This window comes from Nannospalax galili, unplaced genomic scaffold, assembly GCF_000622305.1.
Source record: "Nannospalax galili isolate Female #2095 unplaced genomic scaffold, S.galili_v1.0 scaffold281, whole genome shotgun sequence".
NCBI lineage: Eukaryota > Metazoa > Chordata > Mammalia > Rodentia > Spalacidae > Nannospalax > Nannospalax galili.
The window spans coordinates 556979-568357 of NW_008349068.1; the positions used below are offsets into that span (position 1 = coordinate 556979).

Below are 11379 nucleotides of genomic sequence, written 5' to 3' on the forward strand. Positions count from 1 at the left end.
GCAATGTCCACAGAGGTCAGAAGAGGCTGTCGGATCCCCTGGGACTGGAGTTACAGACCGTTGTTAGCTACCATGTTGGTGCTGGAATTTGAACCCAGGTCTTTTGCAAGAACAACCAGTGTTCTTAACAGCTGAGCCATCTCTCCAGCCCCTTGACTCTAATTTGTGAATGTGCTTATATAAGTGACTCACACCAAAAGAATAACAACAACAACAAAAGTCAAAGTGATGTTTAGGTAAAAATAGTCCAGCCAGCGGGGCTACTGGTTCCTCAATAGAGAGCTCACTTGTTTACACTGAAGTGGTGACTATAGCCAGGCATACCCTTTCCTACAGAAATACAGAGGCTGTTTGATGGAGGACTATTCAATTGAACTTAAAAACCTCTAATAGTGCAGCTCTCAGATTTCACAGATAAGTTTCTTTGTGTAGTGGACAGCACTTGATACAGGAACTCACAACTGGTCAAAACATAGTAGAGTGTCTGTGGAGTGTTTACGTCCCCCACTACCCCTAGGTTCAGGAATCACCACAGAAGAAGGGGCAGAAAGATTTTAAGACCCAGGGGTCTGGGAGGATCTGAGCAAAACAGTATCTTCTGGACATGATAAAACTGCACTCATGAACTCAGAGCAGCTGTGGCTGCCTGCACAAGATCAAGCCAGTCAGCATTCTAGCATGGAAGGGGTGGGCTCCTCATCCCAAGCTGAGGAGCTATTGGTAGCTGATAGCTTCTGGGGGAGGAAGAGTCGTTTTCTTTAGGGGTGTGACTCCTGGTAGGGAGACCATGCCCCACATCCATGAGTATATGGGCTTGTAGTACAAACTGGACTTGGTGGGTTATAAATGTGAAAAACAAAAAAGAGGACATAAAGTTGGAAGGAAGTGGGGAGTAGATCTGGGAAGAGTGAGGGATGAATAATATTAAAATGCATGACATTCATGTATGAAATTCGCAAAGAATTAATAAAAATATTGTATTTAAAAACACTTCTCGCAGGGCATGGTGGTGCATGCCTGTAGTCCCAGCACTTGGGAGGCAGAGGCAGGAGGATCTCTGTGTGTGAGTTCAAGGCCAGCCTGGTCTACATAGTGAGTTCCAGGACAGCTGGGGCTACAGGGAGACCTAAAAAAAGACCTAAAAAAAAACCCTTCTCTAGGGGCTGAAGAGATGGCTCAGCGGTTAAGAACACTAACTGTTCTTGCAGAAGACCCAGGTTCAAATCCCAGTACCCACATGGCAGCTAACAACTGTCTATAACTCCAGTTCCAGGGGATCCAACAGCCTCTTCTGTCCTCCGAGGGCATTTGCACAGGTGCATTTATCTACATTCAGGCATAACACTCATACACATAAAAAAACCCCCACCAAAACCAAAAAACACTTCTCAAAACAGTATAGTCTCTAATAATTATAATCATTCTTCAGTATTACTGAATAATCTATTACATAGGACTCAGGAATCCAAACTTTTAAGAACAAATTTAGCCTTCTACATAACATATAATTTGAGAAAATTCAGATGCTCAGAAAAATGCCAAAAATCATAAAAAAACAAGACAAGGAATGAGTCTAAATTAATTAAAAAAAAAATAAAAATAAAAAGCCTAAGCAGCTTCTCTAGAGCTTGTGTAGGGCACTGGCACTACATGGTATTACTCTAGCAAACTAGTTACAATGGAAAAGATTGCTATCGCTTAAAATCTGAGCCACTGGATAAATTTATTAATAACTGCCATTAAAAAAAGTTTAAGATCTTAAGTCATTACAACCAATTTTCAAAGTCAGTAGGTCTCTCTGAAATGGTTTCCCATTACAATTAGGAAGACTGATAATCTAAGAAAGAAGACTTAGTGCCAAATAAGATTCTGATAAAGGAGCAGAAGAGCACAAGTTAAACCCATGGAAACCACACTTCTCTAGTTAAATTAAAACCAGTGTATTACCTTGCTGGACTCTTCCAACTGAGTGCCTCGTTTCCAGGCTTCAGAGAAGACGGAGCTCACAATGCTTTGGGAACGGATGTGTCCTGCTGTCTGGGTATCAGAAACTCCACTATCAGACTGATTAGAATGATTTGACTGAGACTCTGTTTAAAATATTAAACATATTTAAAATCAGTCAGTATTTTAATAGTATTGACATTTAAATATTGTATACAAGGTCAAACGCTATGTAGAGTAAGTCAATTTTACTCATTTTACTGTAAACACAGCCAGTATATTCTATTAGACAACTTCCCTTAAGCTTAACTGGAAATCTTGACTTAAAAAAAACAATTTATTGTTTTTATGTGTATGTGTGTGTGTGCTTGTGTGAGTTTATGTACAACACGTGTGTGAGGAAATTCAGAGGTCAGAAGATGGCGTCAGATCCCCTGGAGCTGTAGTTACAGGCAGTTGTGTGCTGCCTAACATGGGTGCTAGAAACCGAACTCTTATCATCTGGGAGAGCAGTTAAGTCCTCTTAACTACTGAGCCATCTCCAGCCTTGATTATTATTTAAATAGTTCACTATAAGATACTAATACAAGTCATTCATACCCTAACAACCTGTCTTGCATAAAAATTTCTTGACAGGCAAAAGAATAAACCATCAATCATATCTTTGTTATATTGAGAATCAGGCCATTATGGAATTACAGCTTCAGAGCATTCCTTTTTTTTTTTTTTTCCCTGCAATTAACGATACTTACAGTGTGTCATTCAACTGAGACGACAGTATGTTTCCCAGGGATTTAGGTTTTGGCATTATTGTGCAGCAGCTGTGCTACAGCCTGGTTTCAAGGCCAGTGGGTAGCAGAGAGCAGGATCGTGGCTGTGAGGTTAACAGGTACCTTTAACTAATATCTGGGTTGCAGAACTGGAAAGATTACTTCCTGGATTTAAGATTACTATGTGGATATATGTTACATGATGACTGGCAAGTAGTGCAGACTCAAGCAGAGCCAGTCATTTTGTGATGGATGCAAACTATTAGAATGCAAAATACTAAACAAGTACAGCCAAATTAGACAAAGTAGTTAAAGATAATATCTACAAAGAAATCCCAAGTCTAAACTTCTTTGTACAAAGTTAATACTATCCTTAAGGTAAAAATAAGGAATATGATAAAAAAGCTACCTTACTAGCCTCATTTATTATCCCTATCTAATGTTTATGACAATAGCCTTGTAGAACAAGAAGATGGATGACTCTTTCAGCTCTCTTCAAAATTAGTTACTATGCTTTTTTATGTCTTACACTAGAAAGCCTGCCTAGTATCTACAAAATACGTGAATGATGCCAGAGAAGAAAAGGTACAGTATTATTCATGGAGTAATATATGTAAGAACTTGAATTAAAAAAATATACATCTGGGGCTGGAGAGATAGTCCAGCATTTAAGAGCACTGGCTTTTCTTGCAGAGGACCTGGGTTTGATTCCCAGCACCCATAGGTGGCTAATAACTGTCCCAACTCCAGGTCCAAGGGATCTAATGCCCTCTTCTGACCTCTATGGGCACGGTACATCACAGGTGCACTTACATACATACAGGCAATATACTCATACACATATAAAAAAGTCTTTTCTCAATCTTTTATCCCTTTTCTAAAGTCTACTTGCTGCATGCTTTTTTTTCTTTTGGCAGGGTCTTCCTAGTCCCAGACCACCTGGAAGTCACTATGTGGACCAGGCTGGCCTCCATCTCACAGAGATCCACCTGCCTCTGCCTCCCAAGGGCTGCGATTAAAGGTGTGCTACGTGCTTTCTTACCTTGTCTTTTTAATACATCTTCTCAAAGTATTTTTCTACTTTAGTAAACATCTTATTTTAGATTTTTACATATTAGATATTTTCATATTAGCATAGATTTAGCCCAGAGTTCTTACAGACATAGCATCTAGTTTATCCCATTATTATCATGTTTCAATCTATAGTACATTTGTCACAACTATGAAACAGACACCATATTTACAATTAAGTAAACTCTGTATTTCCTTTGGATTTGACTAGTTTTCCCTTAATGTCCATTTTCTGGTCCAGGATGCCACATCAGAGTCACCTTATCTCCTCTGACAGTTTCTCAGACTTTCTTATTTTTGAAAATTTTGGCAGTCTTGAGCTGGTCAAGTCTCATCACATTACGTGGAGGGAACTTGCTTTGGGCACAGCTTTTTCTGGTTGGCTCCTGTGTCCCTCTGGCATCCCCTTATCATATCCTTTGAGCACTTTCTTTTCTTACTCTGGCATGACAATGTGCTCAAGGTTCATCTTACATATTCTCTGCTACAGCCTTAGACTCAGCCTTTGCCCAAGAGCTCTGGTTCTTTTGGAGACTGGGCTGTGGACATTCCATGCCTAGGTCCTCCCAATGAATGGACAGAACCAGAAATATATGTTTACATGGCAGATATATAATACATATTTACATGTTAGTATACACATACCACATTCCAATTTTTTAATCTTAATATTAGTGATAAAGCCAACTCACCCAGTTTTAAAATCAACAAACAATTACATGGATTATCATTAGGGGAAAATTTTGGAAGTGAGCAAGCATTTAGTTTAAGATGTGAATACAGCACATTTGTTTAAAAGTAATCTGGAAACCCCTTTGAGTGTCACTGATTTCCTGTGAAAACTGGCTTAAATGGCTTCCTTAATTGTAATTCTGAACTAGTTCAAGGTATTTATTTACATTTCACTGAAATGTCAAGAAACTGTGTAGGAGGGCAGTGTCCTCACGGATTCTGAGTACAAAGAGTTTCCCAAGCAATTTCTCTTCTTAGTACGTGTGAGTTTTAATAAATTTCATAAATACAAATATCAAACCCCTTGGCTTTAGAAGTCTATTTCAAATGTATTTGTGACCTAGTCAACAATATTGCACCTTCTACAATTTTAAGGGGAAAAGGGAAAAAGTATCCATTGATTATAATTTAGAAATTGGGTATGGTTATAAATTTTCAGAGTCAAGCTAAAATGACAAGTTTTACTAATATTCTTAATAAAGACTTCATATGAGAAATACAATAGTGCTGTGTCGCCTTTTGAACTACCTGGGATGCTGGAAGAACTGGATCCTGATTTAATGCTGGAGCTGGATAAAGAAGTCCAATCATAAGCTGACTCTGTCCTCTTCAGGGCTTCTTGATAATTCATGTAGAGTTGCTTCCCATACTAAACAGAAGGCAATAAATGGTGATATCTGAACCTGAGTTGGTATGATGTGGAATGTGTAGGAAAGTGGGAGGGATGCATTTCTGTACATGAGTTCACAGTTTATATTAATATCTGTAATACTCTAAACAGTCCTTAACACTTTAAAGTTATATCCATACTCTTATTTTTCTTCATTTATAGAAGGATATCAGGAAGCGAACTATTGATTTTAATGAGAATAAGTATGAATTTTCTTATTACTCCAAATTCTTGATCCAAGGCCAGGTTCTCCAGCACTATTCAAGACAACTCTACTTGAGAAATGACCATAACTTAATTAAAAATATTTATTTGGGGACTGGAGTGATGGCTCAGCAGTTAAGAGTGCTTACTGCTCCATTAGAGAACCAGAGTTCAGATCCCAGCACCTACATTGCATGGGTCACAACTTCCTGTAACTCCAATAACCGTCCCCTCCCACCTTTGTGGGCACCTCACACACGTGCACACAAACAAATAAATAAAATAAAATATAAAAATCTGGCCGGGTATGGTGGTGCATGCCTTTAATCCCAGCACTTGGTGGATCTTTGTGAGTTCAAGGCCAGCCTGGTCTACATAGTGATCTCCAGGACAGCTGGGGCTACAGGGAGACCCTGTGTCAAAAAAAGACAAATAAATAAATAAATAAATAAAATATTAAAAAAAATTAAAATCTTTAAAAATTTTTTATTTTGTAGGCTGGGGGTGTAACTGGGATAGAGTGCTTGTCTACCAAGCACTCAATGCTCCAAGTTAGATGCTCAGTACTGAAAAAAAAAAAAAAAAAGAAAAAAACCCCAAAAATTCCCAAAAAAACATTTTGCTCAGTTATATAAGAATCATAAAATGCACCTCTCTAACAAAATAAGTCACTCTGATATTATACAAACTTTTACCAGTAATATTATTCCATGGATATTAGTGGCCAAAGTTTATCCTGATCACCAAGGAAAACAAAGACATTTAAAAAACAAAACTTAGAGGTCAGGTAAGGGAGCACACACCCGAAATCCTACCAGTAGGGAGGCACAGGCAGGTGGAACTCTTGAGTTCAGGACTACCCTGGTCTATATAATAAGTTCCAAGCCAGCCAAGGTTATATAATGAAATCTTGTCATCAAAAACAAAACAAAACAAAACAACACAAACAAAATCTCAACCACCTCCAAAACATGCAATTTAACCTTAAGAAAACTGGACACTGGTGGAATCATGAACCAGAACCATCACAACAATGCAAAATATGTAATTAATCAACCTCATTATTCCATCATCAAACCAAAAGGAAATGTACCTTTGCAATGCGGATTCCATTGACCCACTGATGCAGGGCCCTCACATCATCACAACAAAGATATTTGATATACTGAGATTTTTTCTGGATCTGTGGGTGCTACAAAATTAAAGGTAAAATCCAACTAAGTCTCCTGGAGAACTGAAGAAAACCAAATGGTTAAAGCTTAAACAAATTCTGATAACTCTGTTAGAATAATGGCAAAATAGTATATACCTTTCATATGGCCATAAAGCTGAATAAAATAGCCCATACATTTTTTAGAAAGTAAAACATGTTAAAGTTTAGATTAAGATGTCCAAGTTAAGCCTTCTCACTACGGGAAGTGCTCAAATATCCTCTTTTATATTTCAAAGAAAAAGTCTATCAAGGTTAAGTCAGTAGAATTCTCAATCTGGAAGACTACTGAAATGGAATCAAACCCAGGAAATCATGATTTCAGAAGGCTCCAAAAGAGAGGGTTCTTCCCTATAGGAAAATGACTGTGCCGGAACACATAGCATAACACCTGGGACAAGAGTCCACAGCCATACCTGTCTCTGCAGTGGGGACAGAGGAACATTGCCTTCTAGGTTCTTCCCTCTACCAAACTGTAGGAATACAGCATGCACTGTTCCCAATGGTATCATGACAACTAAGTTTCAGGATCCCCTGTACTCAGCTGTGGCTTGGATGGGGGGAGGGGGGGTGAAATCCTTGATCTTGGCTGGAAAATCCAGTGTTAACAGATTTGAGCTATTTTAATTCTACTGGGCCTCAAATCTGGCTCCTTGGGAGGAAAAGTCCTACACCACACACTGGATTTAGATATAATGATTACTGCTCTTTTCAGTAACTTGAAAAAAATAAAAAAGGTTATCTATCACCTGGAAACTATTTAAATTTACATTTAATTGTAGGAAAGACATTTTAGAAGAATTTGGCTTTCCCAAAATTCTCCAACTACACTGATTTATTGCGGAACCTGGGCTAATGAAATAAGCAATTTGAGTATGTTCTTAATGTAGTGGAACTACATTAAGATGACTACAGACAGAAGTCATATATCTGCATTGCTAAAGATCAGATTCTCTGGTCTGTATTGAGAGAAAACAATGTAAAACCATCTATTTTATTCAGTGCCTTCAGAGTTCAGCTGCTTATGATAAAATTTAATACTCAAACCAACTTCCTTGTTGAAGGCTATAGTCAAATTTCAAATAAACTCTCTATAACAAAAGGTTAGCAAAAACAATACTCAGCAGGTTTCTCTCCTGACAGCAAGTCCCATCTTGGAATACATTCCTTGTCTATACATTCTAATAAGCTGCCTTACCAGTCTTAAAAGGGCAAAGGAGGCTAGGTACGGATATGTTTTTTCTCCTTATAACAAAATGAATTTTACCTTAGTTATTCATTAAACAATATCTGTCACATAAAGAAAAGGTATGTATAGAAAATAAGATAGGCTGAGAAAGAACTTTAAGTGCTGCCACTAGGATGCTTCTTGGAAGGAGCTGCCTACTAGATGGGGTTCAGAGATTGGACCAACTGCTGCAGGACGGCACTCAGCCTTTATAATCACCATTCCTTCCACAGTGATTTACAGCATCTTATTGTGTAGCCAGGCTGGCCTTGAACTCAAGATCTTGCCTCAGGCTCCTGAGTGCTGGGGTTGCAGATGTGACCAAGCTTGCCTGGCTTCACTACTATTCCTGCCTGCATGGGTTTTATGCCACTGTAGCACTGCCCTGACTGAGTGCACATGCTGCTTCCATTCATTCACTACAGGTGTTGTTGTTGTTGCTGTTTGTTTTGTTTTTGTCAATACAACATGAGATTAATCTCCATGTTCTGAGAAATAAGGCATAAACACTTAAAGACAGCCCTCAAAACTGTTCCCAATAAGTGAAAAAACTGGGATTTGAACACATAGCCATTGATCTTAAGTATTATGTCATACTACTGCTTTATTACAGTATCTTCCTCTTCATCTCTACATTACAACCCAACGCCCCCCCCCCCGGTTTTGTTTGTTTTTTGAGACAGGGTTTCCTTGTAGCCACAGTTGGTCTGGAACTTGCTATGTAGACCAGGCTGACTCAAGATCTGCCTGCCTCTGTCTCCCAAGTGCTGGGATCAAAGGTGTGTGCCACTGCTCCTGGCTTGTGATCTACTTTTAACACCAAACAAGAGCTAAGAACAAGTACAGAGAATATAGTTACTGCTAAAAATCACAAGCTTAGCAGGACATAGTGGTGCATGCCTTTAATCCTAGTACTCAGGAGGCAGAGGCTGGGGGTTCTTTATGAGATTGAGGCCAGCCTGGTCTATATAGCTAGTTCCACACCAGCTGGGGCTACAGGGAGACCCCGTCTCAAAACAAAAACAAAACAAAACCCCACAAGCTTTTTACTTTATTAAAGACTCCAAAGAAATTCCTTCAAACAGATGAATAACTACAAGAAAGAAAAGTTATCACTGTATTTTAAAAATGATTCTGATTTGGAAAATTTGCATGCTATTAAAGGTAAATATTGTGAGAATGAAAATAATTAACAGAGTAAGAATTTCTGGATTACTATTATACTATCAGATATTTCTCTGTTTATATAAAAAATAAGGTTCAGTGGTTCAGTGAGTTAAGGTGTTTACTGTGCAAGGCTAGCAACCTGACTTTGATACCTTAGAACCCATATAAAGATATGAGAAAACTGACTCCACGAATTGTACTTTGATAACCATAGCACATGCCCTACCCCCTCCCATAATAAAATAGTTAAAAAAAAATTTCAAGTAAAGTTCAGATGGATAAACTCTGTGACTCTTAAAAGGATGCTTAACTTCATAGTCCTACAATCAAAGGAAAACCACAGCATTCCTATTACTTGGGAATACATGGATAGGCTTGAAAATTAAATTGGCAGAACAGGTTAAAAAACAAGACAGTGGGGCTGGAGAGATGACTTAGTAGTTAAGAGCACGGGCTGCTCTCTTAGAGGACCTGGGTTCGATTCTCGGCATCCACATGGTGGCTAACAACATCTGTAACTCCAGTTCCAGGGGAATCTGACACCCACTTCTGACCTCTGCAGGCACTGCACATCGTGGGTGCGCTTACACACATGCAGGCAACACACTCAAACAGAAAAGATTAAAATTAAAAAAATTAAGCTCTTGCTAAGGTGAGTCCTAGTCTAATGATTGTGGCATACATATTTTCAGAAACTTATTTAAATGAGCGCGCACACACACACACACATACACACACACACACTTACAAGAGCCAAGATAGCAAAAATAGTGATTATACAACCTGTGATAAAACTCCACTATACATTTGGGAGCGAATAGGAATGTAAAAGGCATATCGTTGTGCATGGTTGTGCATACCTTTAATCCCAGCAGTTGGGAGGCAGAGGCAGGCAGATCTCTGTGAGTTCGAGGTCAGCATGGTCTACATAGAGAGTTCCACGCCTGCTGGGGCTACAAGGGAGACCCTGTCTCAATCAAAAAAAAAAAAAAAAAAAAAAAAAAAAGACACAAACAAAGAACAAACAAATCAAAGAACAAAAAGAAGATAGGGATAAAGTTCTAAATGAACTCACAAAAGAGATAGCAACATTGAAGAAAACTCAGGCAGAAATGAAGGAAGTGAAAAACTCAATAAGCCAACTTGAAACAAGGGAAAGCCTCACTGTTAAAATGAATGAAATGGAAAACAGAGTATCAACACTGGAGGATAAAGTTGAAGAACTGGACCACTCAAGTGAAGATTATGGAAATTAAAAAACACAGGAATTAAATATGCAAGAGATGTGGGACACCATGAAAAGACCAAATCTACAGATCATAGGAAGGAAAAGAATTTCAGGTTAATGGTATTGACCAGATCTGAAACAGGATTATAGATAAGAATTTCCCAAAATTAAGGAAAGACATCCCCATACAAATACAGGAAGCACATAGAACACCAAATAGACAGGATCAGAAAAGAAACTCCCCATGACATATAGTAAAAACACTAAATGTACAGAACAAGAAGAGAATACTGAAAGCAGCAAAAGAAAAACAACAAGTCACATACAAAGGAAAGCCCATCAGAATTACAGCTGACTTATCAATGCAAACTATGAAAGCCAGAAGAGCCTGGACCAAGGTATTTCCAGTTCTACATGACAATAGATGCCAGCCCAGAATACTTAACCCAGCAAAAATTTCTATTATAGTTGAGCGGGAAAGAAAAATCTTCCATGACACGAAAAGCCTGAAAGAATACACATCCACAAAACCAACCCTTCAAAGAATACTTGAAGCAATATAGAGAGCAGAGAGAGAAACAACTATACCCCAGGGGTAACAAAAGAAAATAAAGGTATAATTGAGGAAACACAAAATTAGAGAACATAAAGAGCAGTCAAAATGACAGCAAGCAATACACACCTTTCAATTATAACCTTAAAAATCAATGGACTGAACTCCCCAGTAAAAATATAAGGGCTAAGTGAATGGATTAAGACACAAAATCTATCTCTTTACTGTCTACAAGAAAGCCATCTCACCTTCAAGGACAGGCACTACCTTAAGGTAAAAGGATGGAAAAGAATATTCCAAGCAAATGGCACTAAGAAACAAGTAGGGGCTGCAATTTTAATATCTGACAAAATAGACTTCAAAGTAAAACTAATCAGAAGACATAAGGAGGGTCACGTCATTCTGATAAAAGGAACAATTAACCAAGAAGATAATACAATCCTTAACATATATGCACCAAACTCTGGTGCACCCAAATTCATAAAAAAAAAAAAAATTACAGGACTTTAAGACACCGATTAACCCCAACTCAGGAATCATAGGGACTTCAGTACCCCACTGTCTCTATTAGGTTAAATGGACAAAGAATAAACAGAGAGACA

The 11379-nt window shown here is 38.3% G+C and overlaps 1 protein-coding gene across 6 annotated transcripts in view; it reads right to left on the minus strand.

The window, feature by feature from the left end:
• The window catches only part of Raph1 (Ras association (RalGDS/AF-6) and pleckstrin homology domains 1), a 93340-nt gene that overhangs the window by 2202 nt on the left and 79759 nt on the right, over positions 1–11379 (minus strand). For all 6 annotated transcript variants that reach the window (XM_029569926.1, XM_029569925.1, XM_017801386.2 and 3 more), the window contains 3 exons: positions 6485–6583; positions 5046–5166; positions 1948–2090 (listed from right to left, as the gene is read on the minus strand). In XM_029569926.1, the coding sequence (XP_029425786.1) occupies positions 1948–2090; positions 5046–5166; positions 6485–6583 (363 nt within the window). The remainder of the gene's footprint in view (positions 1–1947; positions 2091–5045; positions 5167–6484; positions 6584–11379) is intronic.